Genomic DNA, 26,336 nt, shown 5'->3' with positions numbered 1-26,336 from the left:
TTGGCAGTTCGGTGTCTTGCCCAAAATAACTTTGTTATTTGGAGATTGAAATGTAACCATAGATAATTCTACCCAACGCATCTTAAAGCTTCATAAAATAGATTTTTCAAACTTCTCTTATGGACTTTTTATTTATTTCATAATAAACCTTTGCCGCAAGACTTTCTTCAGCTGAGTCATGATAAATTGATTTATGTGAAAGGGATTAGTATTTTTTCCTCACTGGAATCCTTGCAGCTAAATCTGCTTCTTGAAGTAGTTACTGAACTAGCAGAACGTGCAGCACCCACAGGAGAATTTCTCTGGCCTTCACTCCGGCCTTGCCAGCCCTTTGGGTACCTCTGATTTCTGTGCTGTTGGTGAAGAAGTAAGTAGCTACATGTAGCAATCAAAGTACTTTTCTCTCCACAGTTAAGTCTAGATTTTATTTGATTTCATCTCAATTTTGTCTATGTTGCACATACAGAAAAACTAAAAAAGCAGTGTGAGATGGAAGCCTTTAGGCTTTTCCTCCCTTCCTGCCCACTCTTACTCCTCGGGGAGTGCTGCAGATACTTTCCTGAGGAGCTGTCACTGCTGCAGCTTTGCAGGGATGATGCACAAGACAGTCTGAACACAAAGGCACAGCCCAAGGCTCCAGACAGCTGGAGAGGAGAACGTGGCATCAGTGTGGGAGTCAGGGCTGTGCCTATTCCTAATGAACGTGGGAGACGGATGAGAAAGGTTGGCTGGAACTTGCTTGAGGAAAGTTTCCTCAGTGTCTGAATGGACATCTTCATCCCAGCTACACTACAGCCCTGGTTTGGTAGAGACAGGTTTGCGATGTGTATGTTGCAGGAAGCACCTGTACTACACAGCACTGCAGGACAGGTGTCAGTTTTATTTCAGTATTTTATGGTAGGGCAGGACAGTCAGTGTCGATGTGTAAGCTTTGATGTCTTTGATGGAAGTGACGTCAGCCATCAGAGAAGATGGGGGCAAGAAAATCAGATGAGGTATTTCACCAGATGAAGAATTGTGTCCTCCTGAGACAGCTGTAACCTCTGAGTCTCCTTCATATTTTCCATATCCGACCACCTGGAAAAGTTACCAGAAGAGAAATTTGGATTTCATTCAGTGTTCCTCTGTCCTGACAAATTCAGACACTGGAATGCAATTCAAACACCACCAATAATGAGAAATGTAGAAAATTATGAACAAGAATGTAGATAACCACCCGAGTACAAGTTAGTGTTACAGATCTCCTCTATCACACCCTCACTGAGCTCTCAGAGATTCGTGGACAAAACTCACGTGTACACTGAGAACTTTCTTCTTGTAGTTTCTGTGAGCTTGGAACCAGGTGACCAGGTCTGATTTGGTAACAGACTTGAGAGCTTCAATCTGAAACCCACAGGAATGAGATTTTAGTAGCACAGTGGTGATTCAAGTCATTTTAAACACAGAAATGGTTTCTCTACAACCTCCATCCCCCTGGATCAAAGAACTTTTCACCATGCAGTTTCACAATCAGTGTGGCAGCTGTTGCAGAAGGAATGTGTGTGTTCCCCCGGGGCAGGACACCCACCTCCCGGGCCAGTCTGTCAAACAGGTACTGCTGGGTCACCACTTCATTCCAGTTCCTGTCCACTTCTTCTCCAAGGTGGGAGTCTTCACATTCTTTCAGTTTTATCAAAGCTGTGACCTACATTGGAAAAAGACCAAACAATCAGTTTCTAAGGGTTTAAAGCTACCTTAATTTACTGTCATATTCACTGCAGGTGAGGGAAAAGCCAAACTGCATTAACAAGGTAATTCATTGCTTTTAAACTTAACTGTAAATGAATGTTTAGAGACCAACTGCAGAGCAGAGCCAGAGGCAGGATTTAAATATGAGGCCTTTGTCCAGAAAACCTCACAAAATCACTGAGTAGCTGTAACTGAATCTTGCAGTTCAAAGAGCTTTTCAAGGTGAAGTTAAGTTTTACCTGGGTGTTAAAAGCCTCCTCAGTTAAATGCTTGATTTTCTCTTCAAAGCAAGAAAGAAACTCCTCTATTTTCTTGTCAACCAATTCAGAACTACAAGAGAGTTAAATAATTAGGCAGGAAAAAGCAAAAACCAAACCACAATACTGACACGTAAAGTAGCAAAACAGTCCCCAAATGATGAGGGAAGGTCTGGGACAGGACTAAAACCTTCATCAGTGACACAGACCTCAGTAATGGAGGTGTCATCCAAGTGTAGAAATGAGTCTAATTGAACCTGCACTGACTCAGTATTACTCTTCACAAGTTGCATATTTTTCAACTAACACTTCAGCTCTGGCAGGTCAAATACCTGCAGCTCACCTCAGCTTTGAACAGAACCATAATAGTGCTGTGTCTGCTCAAAGTGAGCCACAAGAACAGCCCAACAGGATTTACAGGACTGGAGCTGCCCTGGCAGAATAGCTTCAAAAGGGCAGTAGGATATTTTACTGAGTCTTTGGATTACTATTCCCTATTCAAGTCAGGACTGCTGCAGTTTTAAGAAGCTTAAGGCTATTGCTTTGTTCAGGTGTTGGTTTTGAGTCAATGTTGAGTCAATGTCAGCAATGTCCCCTGTGCCCTAACTCCCCTCATAGAACAAACCAAACCCCTCTGTGGCCTGAAACAGGTGTGAACTCTGAAGTGAGAGCAGGTGCTCAGAGGTGGCTCCTGTGGCCCACAGCTGGGAGAGGTGATGAACATTCCCCACTGAGCACTTACTTGTATTTAGTTGCCTGGGTTGCTACTGTGACCGAGAAGCCAAGGATCCCAGAAGTGTTCCTGCAGGTAGGGTACACGTGGTAGCTTAAAAGAAGAAAGGAGGAAACAATATAGTCATTCCACAAGTACAATTCACTTTTTCATTTACAGGACAGCTACAAGTTAAATAATATTGGTACTTTAGACAGGAAAATCTCAGATACAAATGCACAACACTCTTATTCCCTTTATTTTCTGCATCACTGCACTTGTGTTTTCTCATCTTTGGGAAATCCTTTAAGTTTGGCAGAGTATTTGTGTTTGTGTTCCTGCAAACTAATGCAACCAGTGTGACAGACCCATAGCTGTGCAAAGCCTGGTCCAGCTTCATGAGGTAGCTGGGTGCCTCTGAGGGAGGCTGCTCTGCACACAGAGCCCTGGGAAATGGGGAGCTGCTGCTGCAAGTGGAAGGAACAGCTTTGTGCTGAGTTAACACACTGGTAGTAGATACAATTCTTAAGAGTAATCAGCAGCAACTTGGCTGCAGCTTGTATCAGTGGGTGCTCTTGGTTTTGATGTGTTGGTGGTGCTGCTGTTTGCATTACAGTAATTCAGGAATTAGCCATTGTGTGGGAAGGATTTCCAGAGTAAAAATACTAGGGAAGAGCAAAAGCAAGGGTGTAGGAGCAGGTGTAGGAGCATTCCTCCTCAGTGAACTCACCCAAGGGTCTGCTTGGTCCTCAGGAAGTCAAAGCAAGGCTCCTCCATGTGCATCTGGAACAGCACAAAGCATTACAGTAGCAGTGACACTGCCCTGCAGCCCCTTCGGGCTCCACCTGGAGCACAACACAGCGTGAAGAGCTTCAGCTCCAGCTCCACCCACTGAGTCAAGAGGCCTCCGAGCTACCGTGGGTCAGGAGCTAACACAACAATCCCCCATACTGTCCCTCCCTGCAGCAGTTTGGGGGTCCCAACCCAAACACTCAGATTTTGGTCAGAGGGAGCAGTAGGTACGCACTGTCTCTCCCCTTGAGACCATTTAGCCCCATGGCCTTGGCTCCAAGCACTGTTTTCAGGGAAGATGCTGGGGTGAGTTAAGAGACACAAACACTAACTTACCACAAGCAGCTCCATGAGAGTATATTCCCTTAGGTTCCTGGCACCTGACTAGAAAGAGAATGAAGAATTTAGGGTGATTTCATGGAGCTAAAGGCCATAGCTCAGATGGCACACACCTCAGCCCGGACTGCAGCACTAAGTCACAGTTCACAGCAGGGACGGATGGGCAGTTCCTGTTTGCTCAGGGGCCTCGCTGTGGCCTGAAGGAGAGAGGGGAGGGGCCCAGCCCATGAGGGCACAGGTGGGGACATCAGCAAGTCACCAGGGCACTAACCCAGCTCATGGCACTGGCACAGGCTGGGTGGGGATGGTGCTGGTTTCAGGGAACCCTAGGCCGTGTGTGAGAGCCCACCTGGGGTTAGCCTGTGCTCACATGAGGTGTCCATGTCCCCTTGGTAGTATATCTGTCCAAAGACCACTTTCAAGGCTGTGCCATAAGCACAGCTGGAGCCTCAGCAGCTGCCAGAGGGACAGGACAGCACACATTACCTGGTAATAGACTGTCACTTCGGAGTTGGCATCGCCTTTGTTCAGGGTTTTCACCTTACAGAGCAGGTGAGTATTTGGCAAATCCACCACCCGGAACTGGACAGGGCAGGACTGGGCCAGGGGAGCAAACTGGAGCTTCCTGGGGGGAGCACAAACAGCAAAGCATCAAACACCCACTCATCTGTTGGCCAAACCAATGGAACACCCAGACACTGACACACTTGGTCTGACATTATTTTCCCCTTCCCCAAACCAGAACTATGTCTGCTTAAACTGCCATGATCAACAGTTGCTTTCCACTAACACCAGAGGGAAGAAGGCAATTTCTGCATCACTCCCACCCTGACTCCCTCCTCCAGAAAAGAATTTTATCTTGATTATAGTTTCCACATACTAAGCAATTCAAGAGTCAAGAGATACTCACTGAACAACGTAATTCAGAAAATCCTTTGCTTCCTAGGGGAGAAAATAAAACCGTAAGTTTTATGTAGAAGAGAATTACCTCAATTCACAACCCAGTGCTGAGCTTGAGGAAGTGACCCCTAAGCAGAGAACAGCTGAGCTCTGTCATGCCACCTACATCCCTGCCCTCATCCCAGGTCCCTGCAGACACCTCTGTGCCACACTGCAAAGAGAAAGAGCCTCCAGGCTGGGTTTTGCACTGTAACTTCTCCGGAAGGAGAAGGCATGAACCAAAGAAATAGCACCAGCTATCCCAAGAGCCAAGGGTGGACACAGAGGGGATAAACCCCCTCTCTTGTGCATGAAGCTGGAGCTCTGAGAAGGAGGCACTACAAGAATCTGAACTCCCAAAGGACAGCAGTATGTTTTCTTCAGGAGGCTTTAAACAGTTTTGGGGTAAACACCATCGGCTGCCACAAACTTCCTGGCACAAATCATAGTTGCAGGTTTCTCTCCCATGCCACACACAGTGACACTGGATACATGGAGCTAAGCCCTATTCCGCCCTGTATAAAAAGTCTGACAGGACTATGCGTGCCAGTGTGTGGGACAGGACCAGTCCCAGGGTGGAAGGCTTCAATGAACGCTGCAGGTGTTTGATAAAACCGAAGGTGACTGGAACTCGGTGAGGTTTGACCAAACCATGCAGGTAATCAAATTTCCAGGATAAATGTACTTTGAGAAAAGCCTCCCGTAGAAGTTTCTCAATATCAAATACATCAATACACCAAACAATGTAAAAACAGTGGCAACAGGACAAACAGATTACAGACATACAGGACAAAGAGATTGCTGGCATATATCTACCACATTTTACCCTCTCTGCAATCTAAATCCAAATTCCTGGAAAATTCTGTTCAGACTGGCAATTACTGACTGCCAGTACAGAAGCAGCAGTCACCTACCAGATGAGCTAAGTGTGATGAAGCACACTGCAAGCCCCAGCCTGAGCACCTGCAGCTGCCAAGAATGTACTTACTCTGCTTGTGAAGTTCCCTTGTACAAGACCCTCCACAAAGAGCTGCGACTTGAAAGCCTTCACAAAGGAGGAGAGAGACTCGATGGAAAGGCCATTCATCAGCGTCTGGTACTTGTCGATCATGGACCACCGGCCGTGCTCCAGGATCAGGAGACGCACGTCCCTGCAGGGCAGCAAGGAGAGCACAACCACCCGACATCAAGAGCTGTTTGATGTCAGGGATCCCTTTTCTGACTCAGGGTTGTACTGGAGACAGGTAGAGGGTCCCCAGGAGCGCATGGACCGACTGTGCCCTCCCTCAGCACTGCTGCTGCACGTCCCCTCAGGACAGCAGCTGCCTGGGTGTCCAGTCCGACCTGCATGTCTGATGTGCTGCTTGCAGAGCTGATGGAGCTCCAAGCAAACCCTGGAACAAGCCCCTGTGAGCACAGAACAGGAATCCCCAAGCTCTTCAGCTCAACCTCAACATTTGCTGTGCAGTCACTGTTTGCCCTCCCCTGAACTCACTTGGCTAAAGTCTCAGGTTTGATGAGGATGTTGAAGTATGTTTTCTTCAGCTGCTCTGTTATCATTTCAAAAACTGCTGGAGTAAAGCTGAAGTCAGACAAGTAATCAATGATGAGCTGAAATAGAAGCTGTAAAGAGAGCAGTTTAAGTTGAGGGGTTTTATTGTTTCTTTTTAAGAACCAATTTGAACTTACTGCTACATAATAATATAAAACCATCGCTGTTTGGCCAACACAGGAGACATGCAGTGCTACTGAAGCACATTCCTCAGTTCTGTCAGATGTTGTTCACTACACAACCCTATCCCAAATGAGAGTTTCAGGAGGACAGAACATGAATAAGCTCAATATCCCAAATCAATAGAATTTTCAGGTCTGTATAAACAAACTTTACCAGCATTTCTGCATCAGACATTCCAGTTTTTCCTTTTACAGCTGAACAACATCACAACAGAGCAACATTCAGGATTAAAACAGAGAACAGTCAGACTATGCTGTTTGCATTTTTGGCTCTTCCTGTTAAACCTCACATTGACAGTCTGGTTAAAGCTCCAGTCAAGCTCTTGCAATCAAAGTTGTTGGTTGTCTCCTCTCTGATCACTGTGTCCCCTCTGTCTGTCCCTGCCATGAGCATTAAGGGGATGGAAACAGGATCCCACAATCCTCCTAAGGTAAGCTCTCAACAAGCCAACAAAGAAAATCTGCACCCAAAATGAGCTCCAAAGCCAAATTGTAAATAAGACCTGTTTTCAGACACTTCTCCAGACAGTGGGCAATAGGCACAGCTCACAGATGGAGAGGCTCTAACACTCTGAATGGACATGGGAGACTCAAAGCTCTTTACAGGAAAAGCTGTTAAAGTCTTAATGGAGATACAGTTATTAAAGGAAGATTTCTCTTAAGTCAAAGGTCAGTAATCTGAGCTTGTGTAAGTGGCTAAAACTCCATCTTCATACAAGTAAGCACATGAAAAAGCAGCACATTTGCTGCACTTTCCTTCTGAACAGAGACACACATTACTATTCAACATACTCCACATCTAAACACTCAAAGCTCCAGCTGCTGGGAGAAAAAGCACACCCACTGCAAAGCTGCAGGCATCAAAGTGCTGAGATGATCAGCAGTACTTACAGGTAGTTTGTGATTGAAGCCTTTCACTCGGATGATTAAGCCATACTCTCCAGCCACCAGCTTGTACTCTAGCTGAGCAACATCTGCTTCATAAGCTGGTTCCCCAAGGTTGTGGGAAAGGATGTTTACAAACGTATCAAACAGAACTATGCTGGAGGGAGAAAAGGGCAGAGGGTTAAAAAGAAAGACGATGGAATAAAGACAAAAGTCAGGCATCAAGAGTCTGAGGGTACACACAGTGAGGTCTCCAGCAGAAATGGATACTTGAGGAAAATGAGATTCAAAAAGAAATTTCAACAACCCCCCAGAAATACAGAATGCAGATTTGCCTCTATCCAGGAAGCACACAACTACTTAAAAATTATGTGGACATTCAACTCTTCTTTGCAACGTGGAAGATTCCAGCTCCACAGCATCAAGAGTCTGAGGGTACACACAGTGAGGTCTCCAGCAGAAATGGATACTTGAGGAAAATGAGATTCAAAAAGAAATTTCAACAACCCCCCAGAAATACAGAATGCAGATTTGCCTCTATCCAGGAAGCACACAACTACTTAAAAATTATGTGGACATTCAACTCTTCTTTGCAACGTGGAAGATTCCAGCTCCACACAGCTTCCTTCAAGGCTTTGGAACGTGCCAATGCTCAAAACATTGAACAGCCACAGAAAATGAAATGATTACACTTTGTGTGAAGGAATGGGGGATGGATGGACTCAGGTGTGCTGCCTTGAGTAATGAGATGACATCAATTTTTTATCTATCAAGATAAAAAAATAGTAAGCTGAAGCAAGTCAGGCTACACAATGTGGAAATTGCTGTGTCTGCTTTCAGGTTTTTGTTACTGCCTAGATTCCAGTTCAAAGTCCAAACTCACAAAGCCCCATGAAAGCAGATTATAAAGGCTTTCCCAAAACAGAAGTGGTGCAGGTCTCAACAGGCTCCTGACAATAGCACTATGACATTGGTTACAAATGGCAATGTGCAGCATGTGCAGAGCTGCAGCCTTGAGGTTTGCCTGACCCACACTTGGTTTCTCAGCACCAACAGCCTCTTCACCTGCTCCTACAGGCTCCAGGTTGCTGGTTCAGGACATGACTGTGGACAGCTCTTAACAGGATCAGCTCCTTCTCTGAGCACTCCCTTCAGGTGTGTGCACTGCTGCTGTCATATTATTTTCTCCCAAACCCGCACTGGGGAATAAGACCCCATGGAACTCCTACACATCTGTTTGCTACAGATAGGGCCTGCTGCAGAACCACCCTCACCAAACTACAGATAAAACCATGAGGGAAGGGTAAGAACATGAGAAAAGGACACATTCTATTCTTGTTTGAAATGAATGCCCCTTCATGGTTTTTCACTAGGTCTGGTAATTTAGTTACTCTGTGAAATAAGCATAAAGAACACAATCCTCACTTCTCTGCAGACTGCTGGATCAGTGGAGAGATCAGGTGGAATCGAACATAACCTGGGGAAGAAAAGGAAACTAAAGTGAGCAATTGTATAACAAGTGACAGCCCTCCAAGGCCAAATGTATGGCCACCAAGTTGTTCTTTGGTCACAATTGCAGTCTAATGAAAATGGTCATTCAGTTGTAAGACTTTCTTATATTAAGTCATCATCAAATGTCTTCTCTTTCTCACTCCAAAAATCTTCCCTTATAAACACTGATTAGACAACAAAGCTGTGTTCTGCAGAATCCTAACTCACACAGCATGACCACTGTAAACATAAAAAGAAAACTCCACAAAACATCTGTTTAACAGACATTAAGAACTGTGACATTCAGCTTGAATGCAGCAATGTATTTTCCACATTTGTCTCAGATCCAGGCTGTATTTTCCTCTTTCTGTATAAGAGACTAGAACCTCCTCTAATGTGCTCCTTCCTTCCCAAGCCCTTGTCTCAGTATATCCTCCTGCCCAATCCTGTCCACAGTCAGCTGTTCACAAGTCAGCATATTTCAGTGATTCCACTGAGCTATCAGCAGGGTTCCTCTGCTGCAGGTACTGTACCTGCTTCTCTTTTATTGTAGCTAAATAAACATATCAAAAGGACATGGAAGAGCTGACAGTAAACACTCAGTGTAAATGGTGAACATTACCACAGGTTATTTGCCTTAAATCAACTCCAGCTGGTAAAAACAGGGACTTGCTATCCAGAAAGCCCTGAGGCATTTACCTTTGGGGATTTTGAATTTATCATCCTTCCTGTACCAGAGACAGCCTTGTCGTGTGCTCAGTGTTTTGACTGGATACTCTGTCTCGGGGCAGTCAGCAACTTTCAAAGCAAAGTCAGTGGCTAACAAAGAGAAAAACCAAACCACAACCACAAGTTAGTGGGTTTAAAGACACAACCAGGCTAAATGCATCAAAGTTCTCAAAGTGATCAAAAAATACACTTCTTCCCTCCAGTTCTTCTAAATTATTTGTGATAATGCTTTCCTTGGCCTAAAGAACATCAATTTTTCACCAAAACAGTGGCTCAGAAGCAGTGCTGAAGTGGTGATACTCCGTTCCACCCAGGACACAAGTTCTAAGTTTCATTTCATTTGTTTCTGGCAACAAAGCCAGATGGTATTCAGATGCTTTCAAAACCAGCAGGATTAAGCAAATAAAATTGCTCTTCTAAGGCATCTGGAGCTCTGTGTTAACTCTCACTGAGTGTGTGAGGCCTGCTTTGTTATGGATATATCATCTGTAAATTCACACCTTAGAAGAACTCAGGATTTAAGCTTATAAATAAAAGAATATTAAATAAAATCCAGGTCAACAGAGCTCTCATGTTCGTTTAATCTGCAGAAACAAGTTGATGTTCAGATGGAAATGAGGGTTATTTCTAAACCACAGCAAATTCTCAAAGAGATTACTGTGGAAAATCTCACTCACGCTCAGGTGCCTTACCTATGTATTTGTTTTCTTCTGGAAGGTGTAAATCCGGATTTAACTCGAAGTCACTGGCCCACAAATCACTCCAGTATTTGTCAACATCTATTACATGAAGTGCTTTTTTTCAGCAGGAAGGCAAGGCTAGCCTACTGCCAGTCATCTCATCTCTTTGCTACCTCTGTGAAGATTTGCAGTACGATAGGAGTTTCTTAATGTCACCTGCTGCATCCTGACTCTCTTTAAATCTCTTCCTACAAATTTGTCTGAGCAGGACTGAAGTAAACCTATTAAAAAGCAAATCAAGCCTGCCTGCATTGGTAACCCAGCTACCAACATGGCCTGTGCTTCATTGTTGGTATTCTTTCCCCTGCTCAGGACTTGAATTGCAGCCAAGTGGAGGTCTGGTTGGGACCTCTGCATCCCAAAACAACTGCAAACTAAGGAGTGGGAATCAACTGATACCAAACAAAGAGCAATCAGTGAGTAGCACAGAGTATCTGACTAATGGTGAACTCAGTAAAGCACTGAGCATTCACTTCCCTGCTTCTGTGTACTTGTATTTTGTGCTCACTCTTTTACTCCCTCCAATGCATCAATCAGATATTCCCTGAGTTTCTGCTGCTGTTGTACCTTCCATGCCGTACTGTGTTCCAAACCACTTCTCCTTTAGGTGACATTGGCCTTCATTGGCAGCAGACAGCAACACAAGGTTGGCTCTCTGAGGGCTGAGCTGGTTCAGGGCATCAGCAATGATCTACAAGTTCAAGACAGTATTTCAGTTCAAATGCAACTCTGGCCCTGCCCGACCCAACAGACTTCTCAGTCTGAACTCAGGAAGAACAAGACATAACAAGCTTACAGAAAAGGAGTTCTGCTTCCTGATTATAAAGTATTTTTCAACTAATACATCCCCTGTGTCTGCATGACACCTAATTACAAATGCCTACATTATGCACTATGCCCCTATTTTTCTTACATCAAAACATATAATCAGAGTTCAAAGAACATTTACCTCAGGTTTGTATTCAAACAAGAGTTGGTCTCCTGTCAGAAAATCCTCCTTTGGATACAACTGCATGTTCTCACAAAGGCTTTCCACATAGTCAACTGGATCTGTCTGCAAGCAAATACATAAAGCCATTTGTCACATGATCAGAAAACCAAAACATCCATCTCATGTTCTGAGAAGAGCTTGACTAGTCAGGTATGATGAGCATGAGTTGCACTGCTGTGCTTGTTATGGCATTTAGTTTCACTTACTAAAACTACATGTGTTTCATAACCATATCTAATGCTCAGTCTCCTCAGACATGGCATCTTTGTAGAAGGAACCTTGATTAGTTTGCAGCCATGGAACCTACTAGGCCAAAGACCCAGCAGAACGCACTCCTCGCCTCCAGGGAACATGGGCAGAGTCCTGCAATTCAAGACCTAAAGTGATCTGGAACCTGGAAAGTCCAAGGCAAGGAACTGCTCCTGCTGCTGCATGAGTATCTCTGATTCTGCTCCTTTCCCAAGTTCTCTGCTGTGATGCACAGTGTGAGGAGGAAGAGGTTCTCCTGAAGTAGATTGCCTTTTCACAGGGTAAGACTGCCTAGAGGACTAGGCTGATCAGCTTCTTGCTCCCAGGTTTTTTTGCACCAGCATCACTCTGTAGATTTTGGGCCCACATACAGACCACAGTTAGCCTGAAAAGAGGTGAGTTTGACACACCTGTGTCTTGTAAACGTAGTGGAAAACATGACCAAGAATTTCTTAAGATGTTGCACATCTGAGGGAACATTAAACCTCTCTTGGGGCACCTAACTGCTTACCCCAAACCCATTCCTCTGCGACCACTCTTCTTTAGGATAGCTCTCACCTTCCTGTCGGACTAACGCATTTCATGTTTTAATAGAGAGTGACAAACACTGGAGTGAGTGAAGTCAATGAAGTGAAGCTTCTCAAATTACCTAAACTGTGCTCTCTTTCAGATTTTTGCCAGTTGCTGTTTCACTGAGCCAAGGAACACTTGACACAAATGACTAATGGGCTCAGAGCTGCACACACAAAAGCCTAGGGATTAAAACTGAGAGTCTACCTAGCAGGTAGGGAATGAAAAAGTAACATTTCAGCCTGTTAGTGAGAAAGTCACAATATTTCTCTGCCTAGAATAGAAATTCTTTCAGGAAAATACAGCTTCATTAAGTGCCCAGTCTCTTTCTGGTTGAACAGAACTTTGAAAATGTGTTTCAAAATGAAAAAGAAATCCTTTTCATGGTCTACCTATATCAACACAAGAAAGTGGATGAATACCTGTTCCTGGTAGTGAAATTCATTAGCTTCAATCTTCTGTATTTCTTTCCATATTCTGCAAAGAACGAAGAGGAGAATCAAAATGGATTTTCTCCATTATCTCACAACACTTATCAAGAATCTGAACAAAGTAGTCTTCTAGGAAAGGCATCGAGGGTGAGTTCAATGATTCATTCAGATAAAATACACAGAAGTCAGTATTAAATGCATTTCCCTTCCATCCAAAATGACACTTCTCAACTGGCAGAAAGTTCTGCTATTTTCCAAAGAGGAAGAGAGTTCACTATAAAGAGACACAATCTGACACTAAATTAATACACAAGCTAACACCAGAACATCACAGTCCTGACTGTCTCAGACCTGGCTCAACAGGTATTTATACTAACACAAAACTGCACTAGTTCAGCTTCTTAACATAAGAAATCAGATCACTATAAATCAAGCTAAAAGCACAGAGAAATAAGCATAAACATTTAGAAAATTCATTTTTCAACTGACATGTTTTCCACACAGAAAGCTTTACTGCTGACTCACTGCTTATGCCCTAGGAACTCCACCAAAGGGCAAATACAACAAACAACAGGCTAGTGGAGAAGGACAAATATGTGATGTGGTGGCAAACACTTGCCTTTTATCTGGCCCCCTTATCTGCAGCATCTTCACATACTGAAATACAACATGGGCCACCTGCAGGCAGAAAGGAACAGATTCATTTCTCCAGCCCTTAAGAGAACAGGAACAAAATCAAGTTTCAGGAAGCCATACCTCATAGAAGTGCTTGTAACCTTCATCTGTCAAGGTCACAGAGATGCTGAAGATGGAGTAAGTGGAGTTCTGTTCAAATCCTGTCTCTCCATTTCCTCCATATAATGCAAGAGCCCAAAATCTAAGGAAGAGTGAAAAGTGCTTATTAATTAATTGCTTCAGGTTTGTTTGAGCTTAGTTGTGATTAGCACATCAGAGCTTTACTTCAATTGCTTTCAGTCTGTTTACACAAAGCTTTCCCAACACAAAGATGTGAACTTCAGGACATAGGATGTAAGAAAAACAGTGAAAAAGCTAAGCTACCTTTTGGAGATCTCAAAGATCTCCAGATCCAGATACTACCCACCCAAGGATCACAGACATTGCTGCTCCACGGATCACAGACCATAACCCACCTATTTCTTACTTGGGTCTATCACCAACTTACAGAATATCACCACAAAAAACTGATACAAAAAGGCAGACTTAGCCTGCTGTTGTATCTATAGAAAATATATATATACACACCAGAGTTTATCTCTATTTCAATGACAGCAAAGCATTTAATAACTATGCTTTAAAAATACATACTTTTTCCTAAGGTAAGAAAGAACACTGCCTTTGCCTTCATGTCCCACCAGCCAGGAAATGTAATGGAGAGGCTTCACCCTAAAGGAAAGTGTGATAGAGATTAGGTGCCAGGAGGTAACATATTTCACAGAAAGAATTCAAATCACCAGGCTAACGACTAAAATATACACTGTCTGCTCCTCCGCAGCAAGTTTTGCATTTTTAGGCAGCATTAGGATAATAAGCCAAAAATGTGGGAGCTGAGAACATAATGACTGATCTGAGTCAGTGAGGAATGATAAATCAGCTCTGTACCAATTCCACACAATTTATAAAAGGAACCATATCTGCATCAGTTTAATTCAGTTAAAAAACATTCCTCTAGCCGAGCCAAAGTAATCTGTTACACAAGTAAATGAGATTACTTGGTCTGTTGTGAAAGGCAATCAATTATTCACACTATAAACATGGTAGATGGAAAATACAGCACCAGCATACCTGTAATACTGTTCCTGTGGGGGAAGTGCCCAAGTGATGCTCAATGAATGAACTTTCCTGATTGGAACAACTGAAGACAAATAAATTTATTGAATATAAACATACAGGATTAGGCAGAGAGAAGAAATTCTGCAAAATGCAGAAAGAATGGTTAAAAGTTACGGAAAACCACACAGAATTATTCTACAAAGTATCCAGATCACCCAGAGAAAATGTGATTCAGGTATTCAAAGTGTTTAAATCTGTTTCACTTACCTCTGTAAAGCTTGTGAAATTCTGGTGTGTCGAAAGGCTGAGTCAGGTGGCCAAAGCTGGGTTTGGGCAAACCACTTAAAAGCAAAATTAAAGTGTGATGTTACTGGCAAGGATTCAAAGCTACACCGACATATTCAAAGACATAAGCACCCACAGCTCTGACAGGACACCAGAGAACCCAAAAGTGGCCCTTAACCCAAGGGTGCACCCAGGATCCTCCCAGCCTGAGTGAAGCCAGCCTGGACTTTGCCTGTACTGCCCACACCACTGAGTAATTCACCAGGATTTAGAGACCACATCAACACTTCCCACTCCTTCAGTCCAAGGCAGTAACAGCAAAAAACCTGCTTTGGTAAGTGGAGCACAGTAAAGCAACTTCCTGAGTTGGCCCGAGATTCAAAGAATCCTGATGGATTGTCTTGCAAACATGTCTCTGTATGGCATTAGAGCTTTCACAAGCAAATTTCCAGGTACCACAGAGACAAACACCTTGCAAAAGCAGAAAATGGAAGGGCAAACAAAATGCTTTTCAATTCAGTGAAGCAGAAACTCCTTTCAAACAGCACATTGGAGTGAACGATTAAAAAAATCAATTTCTAGCCCATTGCCACCCTAAGGATGACACTGAAAGTCAAGATAAGGTGTTAATTAATTTTGCTGCTAATTATTTTTGATACAAAGCAAAGATAAGCAATGTAAAATGATAATCTAGGTTTCAATGACTTATCAAAAAATCAAGGTATCAGCACAAATTAAGCAAACACTGCTGCAAGTTAGCACCACACAGCTCACAGCCTAAATGATTAAGCAGAAACAAAGTCTTCCTGAAACAATTAATGCTGGTCTTTAATTCAGAAAGTTGCCTTTTTTTTCTAGATAAGAATGTTAATTAACAAATGGTAATTTCCTTAGTTTCTTCACGGAAGGATTTTTTAAATGTCATTTTAAGAACAGATATTTTTATCGTCTATAATGTCTTTATGCATCAAAAGAATCTTACTTATTTGGGATCTCAGAGAAGATTTCTGTCACCCACTCTTCCAATGTATCCAGTGTTTCTAATGAGGAGAGAAAAAAAAGAAAGACAGAAATGCAATTTCCTGAAGATCTAAGACAAATCATCTTATCTTACCAATGCAGTTACTTTAAAGAGGCTGCAAGTCAGGATATTTGAAAACTGCAAAGTCCTAAATCAAAAACTTCAAAGCTGTTGGTTTCACTGAGCTGTATCTGTGGTCACAGCTCTGGGCTGCACATAGTGCTCACATCCCAGGCTGATACAACTGGGATTTAAAGTTCAGTAGTGTCTGGTGTGACTGTGAAAAGGAATTACTGTCTTAGGGATCTAACAAATCACCAGTACTTGCCACTCATTCCATCACCAGATTACACCCAGCAGTTTTCCCATTCCAATGCAGTTTTGCAGTGCTAACGATTCCTTCTCCCCATCCTCTTTTCTAAGGGAAATGAGTTGAGAACCAGATGTTTAACCAGGATTCATGACTTGTTTTGTTTTAACAGAGACAGATGTACAAAAGCTGGCCTGGCTGTCTATTGGGTACCAGGATTTTCTTCCCAATCACCAGAAAAAACACTACAATCCATCACTAGGCTAATGACTAGTCAAGAGGCATTCAGTGCCCTAAATAGTTTAGTGTCTAGACAGAAAACAAAAGCAAAGAAGAAGAAATACTGCCTCGATTATTACCATCACCATTTTACAGATGGGAATTGCAATCAGTTTTAGCATTCAACAAAACCCCTCCCTAAGCACAAATCTAACTTGAGTAACTTCGAAAGAAATTTTTTTCTTCTACTCTCAGCAGAGAAAAAACAAAGCTCTGAAGTTCTTTGCTGAAATGAAACTCCAATCTATTTGTATAGAATTTTTCAGTCCATAGGGAAAAAATCTGGGAGTCTCAGTCCCCCTCCATCATTCTCTGTGGAAGGTCACTGCTAATAGCAGAGAAACCAGTGACATTAAGACATTTAAGAGATCTACAAGGTTCTTTTTTAAGTGTATCTTTGGGATTTTACCTTCTGTGTTAATGTGGAACCTATTCAACAGCTTCAGTGAAACATTTCTCAAGCAGTGACAGGATGACAATAACACAGCACAATTACTCAAGTCTTGTTTCATTTGGAAACCAGGCTAAAATCTACATATAAATACCCTCTGCAGGACTGGACAGTCCACTAGAATGGCTTGGGCTACAGCTGAACTAGTTCCAAAAGCACGACACCAACATCAGCAATGAGGCTGTTTTTCAGGAGCAACTGATGTTACCTTTAGACTGGACAACTAAACTCATGTAGTGCGCAGAGTAATGGTGCTGCCAGAATTCCCTCAGTCTGGTGTAGGTATCAATGTTATTCTTTTTGGGCTCATGTTTGAGTGTATCTGCGTTACCTGTCAACAGCAAAAGGCAGTTAGTTAGTTATGCACATAGTATGTCAGGACAAGATATACCAAGGATTTATTTTCCTCCCAGAGTCTAGTCATAGTATCATAGAATTTTAGGGGTTGGAATGGACCTTACAGATCAACTAGTCCCAACCCCCTGCCCTGGGCAGGGACACCTCTCACCACAGCAGGTTGCTCAAGGCTTTATCCAACCTGGCTAGTCATGGTAAAGCACATTAAAAATACCCAATGGAAATCTGGAGTTAAAGGAATGTTAACTGAAGTTTAGAACCTTCCAATTTCTTATTGTAAGGACAGTTGATATTTCTATGACAAGGAAGGGCAGAGTCCTCTTGCATTGTCAGATCACCCATACAGTGCAGAGTTCACTGTGTGTTGCCAGCTATTCCCTCCCCAGTGGAACTTGCACAACAGCAGAGGGAAAATGGGAAAAATATGGTGTTCAGTATATGTCACTATAGAACTTCATGAAAATTATCTACATTTCAAAGCTAGTCAACTCTAATACCCATCACACTGCATCTTACATGCTCACCAGCACCACAAGGGTGAGGGTGTATTGTCCCAGAGAGGATGACACATCTCCCTTCTGCTCCCCTCACATGGCTGTGAAGGTCTTTCAACAGTGAGTTATTTACTTTGAAAAGCCTCCTTAAGACATAAATCCAGAAATAATTTACTTTTCCAGGAAATTTTAATAGGAAAAAAACTAAGCTTAAGTAAGACAGAGCTGACTCAGAGAGCACCACCTTTACCAGCAGTTACATGATTATATACCTTGGGCAACTGAGCTTTAACAACAGCAGAAAGCAGTGCCATAATGAAAAGGGGGTCAAAAAGGAGACAGCTGCTTTTATTCACAATCATTTTACTGGAAAATGAGTAATTGCTCTCATTCTTCTGAGCAAGGCCAGTGTTTGCTGTGATATGATAGCTCCTGTCAGTGCATCTAACAATTTAAACTTTAAAGTGGCTAAAAGTTTAAATATTTTCACCACTTTGTAATGTAATTCAGGACTTACCCCAAAAAAATTTCTTCATAGGATGCCCAGGCCTGGCAAGACTCCCAAACAACATCTCCTTTCTGTTTGCATCAGAGGGCCTTGCTAGCTGATACTCTGTTAATTAAAAGAATTTGCAGTGGCTTACATCAAAATTTGAGGACAAAGCAAAGCAAAAATCCAAGCCAAACTAAAAAGCAGACGCTCAGATGCAGCCTGGAATTTGTTCTAATGTATGATGAAGTAGTGAAATAGGATAAGAAACAGGACTTGCTAGCAGAATGAATATAAGAGAAGAGGGAAAATGTAGCTCCTTGCTGAGAAGAAAAGGAGGATGAGAAGAAGCATGTAAAGCCCCAGCCTGTCCTGTTTGAATACTCTCAAATCTCTAAATTCAATGGGCACAGAAAGCCATCAATATTACACAGGAACTGATGCAGCAGAAAGGGCCAGAGAACAATTACAAACCTATTTCTCCCATTTATCACCCAAAACAACCTCTGGCCTAATAATGAAATAAGACATTGAAAGCTGAGCAAGACAGTCCCCCAAAATAGCCTTACAATCAGTTTACACTAATCTAAATACAGGGTTCTGCCAAAGTCAAGAATTCACCCTCCTGAACTGCATTTTCCTGTTCCTGTTTTTGCTGCTAATAAGAGCCATGCACAGCAGAGCTGTACACTAATGCTTCTGGCTGGGTTATCCTGCAGCCAGTTCAGCAAGTTGACACCATCCACTGGGCTGCACATGGCCACAGTGTCAGCACAAGGGAAGGACTGGTTCTGCACCATGAGACTGGCTGAGGCTGCTGAGGAACCACACCTTAACTCAAAGGCAGGTCCTTGTTTACACCGACACTTACCTAAATTCAAACACCAAATTGCCCATTTTTCCTTGCCAGAAGACAGATGAGGGACATGACTTGGAACACATATTTGAACCAGTTGGAATATCTGCTAGTAACAGTTGTTTTCTAAAACAGCGTAGTTTTATAGGCACATATGAGAAAACCAACACTCCATTCACCTCTATGCCTGGTTTACTTTCCTTCTGGGAAGAGACTTTGTAGTTATTCAGGTGTTAAAATAAGGAGACAGTAAAATCATCTCAACTTATTATATTAACTCCACACAGGACTGGAGAGAGCACTGGGGCTATGCTCATGTAACTGCCCTGTCAGTTCCTGCCAAACCACTTCACATTATTAATGTCTGACTCAAGAAAGGAGACGGTAAACTCTCACAGTGATGGCACCACACACAGTCTTTCTCCTCTAACAGCCACTGATCTCCACAAAACTTCAACTGAGGAGTTAAGCTCTCTGACAAGTTAGATGGACTTGCCTAAGTGCCCAGAAGGGTAGCCCAGCATGGAAACCAATAGTGTTACAAAGTAGGTTCTGTTTTAAGATGGGCTAAACACACAGGAAAAGAATCTTTTACTTACCACTGTCTACAGCCTCAACTTCTCGGTCTATTGCATCCCTGATCATTAGTGGGTGAATGAAGAACTGTGCCCACCTATGGAACAGAAAGTCATATACTTCTCTTCAGTGTCTATTAAGTTAGGGCAAAAAAGCAGCAATTAAACGCAGCATCTACTATTTTGGTTTATAAAGTTGCTTGTCTTACTACAAATTATGTAATTCTTGACTATGTCTGTACAAAGATCCACACAAAGATAAAAGCCACTTTTGTGACACCATCAAAACCCAAAGGGCAGGGCTTCCAGGCCCCACAGAGTGGGAATAAATTGGCTGGACATGGCAGGACATGACACTAATGGGCACAGGATTATCTGCCTTTACATCCTAAGAATGATCATACCAGATCCACCTAGTCTGGTTACTGGCTCTAACAGGGATCAGTGTCAGATGCTTCAGAGGAAATCCTCAGTTTTGCATCAGGAACAACATGACCACAGGGAAAGTTTCTTCCTAACTCCAGGAAACAAATTGTCCTGAAACATGAGTTTTTATATCCATTACAATTTTATGACCTACTATCAAAGTCAATGCTGTCATCCAGACAAATGTCTTCCCCTGTACCACAGAGAGCAGAGCAATGGAAAGAGACAGATATGCAGTGCATGGACTCTGCAGAAGCTGCCAGGGAATCTAATATTTCTGTTGTATTTGCTGAGATTTTTTAATGATGCACTGAACTGGCTGAAGCAAAAACAGTAGCACATCACTGATGGCTGCAAGATCCATTATGCTAAAGGCTAGTGAAAGGTGATGTCTTTCAATTTCTTTAGGCCCACGAGTGCTTGAATGAGCAGAAATCATCCTCAGCACTCATTTACCTCCTCTGCATGAGATGCTGTGTTACAGAACTCCTAATTTCTGTGTTTCCCCTTCATTAAGTGAGCTGTGGTGACAGACTACAATTATGTATTCCCAGTCTTTCACTCTTTCAAACATCTAAAGAAACTGGACTAATCTGTAAATGGAAGTCGAATTTGTCCTAGCAAAGTAAAACTCAGGAAACACTTCTAAAACGTGCCAACACTTGCTCTTGGTGTCATCACAGGAATGTTTCTTGCTCAAAGTGAATTTGCAGTGGAGTCTACTCTCCTGAGATATTTTATGGCATCAAGAATGCTCAGCTATGCCCCCATGAATGAGTAATTCCTCTCACTGGAAGAAACCATGCCAACCAGTGGAGCTCTGTTGTTCCAACATAACTCGCAGCACAAAAGAACAAGCTAAACACTTTCTGGTAAAAGATATATACTTCAGAGAATAACCTGGATGGGGCTAAACATCTCCTTCTGAGCCACACCCTGCACCAGGACTGCCAAGGCTGCCCTCCCACCTACCAGGATTAGGCTTGGAAACAAAATAACAAAGATTTAGAAAAAACAGCAACTCTTATCAGGACAGATATTTCAGAGCATGAGTCACTGGAATTCTGGGAGCACTTTCCCCCTGATCGGTTGTCACATTGCATAACACTTCTGCTGTCATCAATGATATTAGTTTTAAGGGTGCCAAAACAATCAAAAAGCTGCGTGCATTAAGATTTATACATGGATCCTACATAATCCCACAGTGGCTACACCAGCACTATCTCAAAAAACAGCAGCACAGCCAATGGGAAATAATTTTTCCTTATATTTGATATCACTGTTGTAGTGCAGATACCAACGGAAGTTCAGCAACAGCCGGAATCACCCCAAAATGACGACCTGCTACACCCAAGTTCCTGAGGCACCTACAAGCATTAATTAACATCTAATCAGCACATACATAAAGTTACCTATCAAGGGCTTCTTTGAAGTACTTCCTCTGCACATCAAACTGGAAGACTGTCCTCTCGCAGTCCGTGGAAGCATTGTCACTGCCCCCGTGTTTCTTCAGGAATGCATCAAACCCATTCTCATCTGGGTACTTCAAACTGCCCATAAAAACCACTGCAACAAAATATCAGCAGAATTACCACGATGGCATTAATGAGTTATTCCTAACTGTAGCCATAGCAACACCTCCTCAGCACAGTGTTACTGCAGCTGAACCACAACACCAACAGCCTGTGTGAGCTGCCCAGTAACTAAGCTAGTTTGGCTCAATCAGCCAAGAGCAGTATTTTAAGATACATCTGGTCAGAAACTTCATGTGGTTTCTGTGCCCTTATTACTAATTCATCAGCCTTTACTAGAGATAAATGTCTGTAGCTCCACCCTGGTTTACAGAGCCACAGGTGACTTGCCTCTCCTCAACTTAATGGATAACAATTTTGCTATAGGCTAACATAAGGCTTGCCAAAGGGTATGAGACACCTTCTCCCATATTAAGAGTTCCTTGCTAAGTCAGTATGGTTATAAAATCACAAACTCCTGAAAAGAAATTCTCAAATAGCCAAAACAGGAAGTGATACTAAAATACTACAGAAATTCAGAGCCATAGAGCACTCATTTAGCTGGAGAGGATGAAATAGGAGCAGATACATACTATGTTCCAGGAAGTGTGCTAATCCAGGCAGGTCTTCAGGATCAGAGAAGCTGCCAACAGCAACGCAGAGAGCTGCTGCAGACTAGAGAAAATACAACACTCTCAGTAAAAGCTGCTTCAAGAAACACTTCAGGGAAATGACAGAAGCGTAAGATGAATCAATCAGGACAGGCTGACAGACCTGATAAAAAGGTCTAGTCTGAATGCCTAATCACAAGGTTTCAGACCACAAGAAATCCCACTATATATTTTTTCGCATACATACCTGCTTTTCTGAAGAGCCTCTCTTCCTTGTCTCTTCCTTTTCAGCCAGCTCTTCTAATTCACTGTCATCAGGATCATTGAAATCCTCATTATCTTCATCACTGTCCTCGCTCTCATCCTCCTCATCACAGTCCTCATCATCAAAACCTTCTCTACCATCTTCAATCTCAGCTCCAGAGTCATCATCTTCATCACTTCTCTCTTCAGATTCATCACTATCATCCTCCTCTGAAGATAAAGCAGCTGAGGTACCATCCAGGTAATGCAAATCCGAAATCAAAAGTGCACATAAGCCATTCTGCAGTTTGATATACCTGAAAGAATAATTATTTGCAATGAGTATGTTCAGTTCCTGAATCTGAATTTTCAGAATTGTGTGAAATTCTTTATTTCCTATAATAATTCTGTGCTCTTCAACTCAGAGAGATGGTAGCTAAGACTCTGAGCAGTTTTATAGCAGGAAAGTAAGACACTCTTCTGCTATTCAACACTTGTAAAACTCAGCAGCAGTTCAGAGCAGTAGCTGAAGTCCCTCTTCCCATAAGGTCAAGAATACTGATTTTGGTTTTTCTTTCTGTCTTTGTGCAACATTTAAGCTACCGGCACTCACTTCATGAACCCAGAACAGACAAACCCAAACTTCAATAGTCTGTTACGCTTGTCAGGCTCTTGCAAACAGGTATTATGTGATTGAATGAAAATCTTAGTCTTTGCCTCTAATCAGGCCCCAGAGACTCCATTTGATTTGACCTGATCAATGCTTTCTATTAATGGGGTCCACAGATGTAGCAGGTATGTGTTGGGAGGGAGACAGCTTCTCTGCACGTTCAACAAAGACACAAGGGTTTGGCTGAGTTACCATCAAGAAGCAACAGAGTTCTGTGTGTGTGTGTGTTCACACGAACACAGAGTTTCTTACACATGTGTGTGCACATATACAGATAAAGCCCCACAAGCTCTCGTGCAGCACCATTCAACAGCTTGTCAGGGTGAGGACTGCAAGCACCAATGCCCTGCACTGTGAGAGCTCTCAGCAGTATCTGTTTCCCACGAGACCTGGAACAGAGCTACAATGTGTCACATTAGCCAGAGCACCTCTCCCAGGAGCTGGCACTGGGCTAGTCCATCAGCTGCAGAGACCAGGGAATGCTGCATTCAGAAAATGCTTCATCCATCCTATGAACTAGTGTGATATAGTCAGGTGGTATCTGACACAGGGGGGGAAAAAAAGCTTGAATAAAACAAACCCATGGTCACATCCGGAAAACTCTGAGTTACAGAGCACAGAACCACAGAACAGTTTGGGTTGAAAGAGGCCTTTAGAGGTCAACTAGTCCAACCCCCAAGTTTGTACCAGAGCAGAACTTTGCAATGTGGCCACAGCTCTTGGACTATCGAGTCTATGAAAAAAAAAGAAAAAGCTAATGAACAAACGTTTAATAGTTGTGTTAAGTTTATGAATCATGCTCAGTCACCCGAGGGGAAGCGATAGCTTACTCTGGGCCAGGGTTTCATGATCACGAACACACCCAGTTGCTTGCTGCAGGACTGCTGAGCAGTACGAGTTTGCTCCAAATCAAAAGCACAAGAACATTTTGGCTCCTTCAAACCACAGCACAGGAATATGTAACTTCAGAGATGCTCTGACGAACTGCAGAAGGCACAGACAGTGCTAGATCCATGGGTACAAAGTGAATCCTCATACATTCTGAAAGCTGTTTGCTGACAGTTTCCATATGTCCACATGTCACATGAGGCAGCTGTGGCACTTCTGAATGTACAATGGGTCCTAAAATATGCACTGTACACTCTGTGCTTCAGCCTCTGGGGAGCTCAGAGCCAGAGCTTGAAGCACAGTGACAAGCCAATGGTGCTGGAGGATCTTCCAGCACAACCAGCACCTCCTTCAGCTCCACATACAACTCTCCTCTCTCACAGCTGAGGGAGAACATTGGCTTCCCAGGGACCAGCAGGCAGTCAGGGAAAGCAGGAACAGAATGGGGCTATTCTTCTAGAGGAACAATGTGCCATAAAGCTGTGTATCCAGGTGTAGCACCTGTTGATCCACATACCCCCATTAAGCTAATGGAGCAGACGACACTAATTTTACATTCCTCATCTGCAGGTTTGAGGATATTGCTCACAGGACAAAGCAGCAGCAGCAAGGCAAGGGCTGAACTATGCCACTATTGGAGGCTATTGGATTTCACTCCAGGACAATGTAGGGCAGTTTAAGTCCTGCTGAGCACAGGCACCACTGACATAGGTGTTCTTTACTTTTTCCATGTTTCAGTCCAACGGAAAAGGACAAATGTAACCAATACATAAGTGTCCACTGGTATGCAAAATACAGCACAAAAAAGGCAACCACAGTGTAGAAACAGAAGCAAGCACAGTCCAAATATTGAAGGACTATACAGACATTGATACAAATAAAGCTTAAATATGAAATAAAATTCCAATTCTTAAAAATTTGATCCTGGGTAAGTTTAAACAGGATTGTTCTCATACAATGGGGTTTTTTTTCATATTGATGAGAATTGTTCCAAAGCTAAGTAAGTATTACAATACATATCAGTGCATGATAAACACAGAGATGCTGCCATTTCCCAAATTACAAGCAATACAAGCCCATAAAATTTCATACATGGATGAATTTAAATACAACATTTTTGGTAAATATAACTCCCCAATTAAGCTATGATGAGCAAAACCAACTTAATTATTTTGTCCCATCAAACTCCCTTCTGAAAATACATCCTACAGTCTCTGTCAGAGGGTTTGTGGTCATTGTGTTTGAGGTGGTAAAAATATGACATTTTCCACTAAGTTGAGACTGATGTCACCAGACAGACACACTAATCCCACTGTGACTGGGCTGCAACATCCATCACCACTGGAGGAGTGAGGAGAGGTCAGTGTGTTTCTTTCAAAACGCTCACTCAGGAGGTCTGTGACATCATCACCCGACACACTTTGCTTCCAGCCACATTGGAGTTCTCATTTCTAAGGGCAATGTCTGTGTCTGTGCTGTGCAAGGCTCAGATCCCACACATGGAAATCAGTCTGGAAAAGTGTCATTCTCTGCTTCCAACTGAAAAATGCTGTTAAGAATGGACAGCGGGAATTCTCAAAGATTTCTGTATTAGTTTACCTTATAAGCAAACACACTCTCCCAGTTCTCTGTGTCCAGAGGAGGTTCCTGAGCCTCGAAATAGCTAGTGACAGCTTCCAATGGATTTCTCAAACTTCATCAGTCCCTGTGTTGCTTCAGGGAGTGCAGGCAGAGGTTCCCTAAGCTAAGAGCATCTGTAAGTGTGAGCTCTGCAGGAACAGCCTGCCACTAAGTGGGATGAGTAAGAATGCCATCAGAAGAGGCAGGCAGAGATCCAGGGGAAGCAGCGAGGAAGTAGGGCGAGAAGGGAGGGAGCAAGTTCCTCCCTAAGCCAATGGGTAAAGTCCTCTCCAGAGAATTTCACTGTCAGCCAATGTCACTGCAAACCCAAAATTCAGACCCAGGCTTAGGTAGATTCTCCAGGAGCTGCACAGATTAGACATGGTGAAAAGTAGAGATAAAAGAAAGCAGCTCTAACAAGGTCTGGGTAATCCACCTAACAGGAGGAAGTTATCAGTGTCCCTTCCGTAATATCTTGGAGCATCCAAAGAGCTCAATCTCACTGGAGTTCTCACCTGAGTCTCACTGTGCTAAGAGCACAGACACTGTAGCTGTGCTCAGGAAGACGATTTTTACCACTTTCAGGGGGTTTACCCAGAAATATTCAAACGAAACCACAAGAAAAAACCGGCAGTGCAGAAGCAATTCGTGTCAACTCGGAGATATATTTGTGCTAAAGCTTGGAGCCTCACCTGGAAGAACAGAGTTTCTTACAAGGGAAGAGTAACAGATGTTTTGAAGTTGGGATCTGCTCTGAAGTACTTCGGCCACACTCTGCACTTCAGGTTAACGCGGAGCATTACCAGCACCTGAGCACTGCTGTGCCCCGAGACTGCAGCGGTACCGACTCCCCCGGCCCGGCCCGGCTCGC

At 43.1% G+C, this 26,336-nt stretch overlaps 1 protein-coding gene across 1 annotated transcript; it reads right to left on the bottom strand.

Annotated features, from left to right (window-relative positions):
- Positions 1-860: 860 nt before the first annotated feature.
- NRD1 (nardilysin (N-arginine dibasic convertase)) lies at positions 861-22,604 on the bottom strand (the record flags this gene model as incomplete). Its single annotated transcript, XM_009083173.1, has 30 exons — positions 861-1,077; positions 1,294-1,383; positions 1,568-1,684; positions 1,968-2,058; positions 2,728-2,811; positions 3,428-3,480; positions 3,826-3,873; positions 4,315-4,453; positions 4,739-4,770; positions 5,756-5,918; positions 6,263-6,390; positions 7,393-7,543; positions 8,812-8,863; positions 9,577-9,696; positions 10,299-10,385; positions 10,914-11,037; positions 11,296-11,400; positions 12,579-12,633; positions 13,207-13,265; positions 13,344-13,464; positions 13,914-13,991; positions 14,391-14,460; positions 14,646-14,719; positions 15,646-15,703; positions 16,933-17,055; positions 18,093-18,188; positions 19,521-19,594; positions 21,335-21,488; positions 22,027-22,108; positions 22,292-22,604. Coding segments are annotated over 30 exons (3,139 nt in total), but the record flags the coding sequence as incomplete, so codon positions are not given.
- Between the last annotated feature and the right edge of the window lie 3,732 nt (positions 22,605-26,336).

Source organism: Acanthisitta chloris, unplaced genomic scaffold, assembly GCF_000695815.1.
Source record: "Acanthisitta chloris isolate BGI_N310 unplaced genomic scaffold, ASM69581v1 scaffold39089, whole genome shotgun sequence".
NCBI classification, from domain to species: Eukaryota; Metazoa; Chordata; class Aves; order Passeriformes; family Acanthisittidae; genus Acanthisitta; species Acanthisitta chloris.
This window is presented reverse-complemented; position numbering and strand designations above follow the sequence as displayed.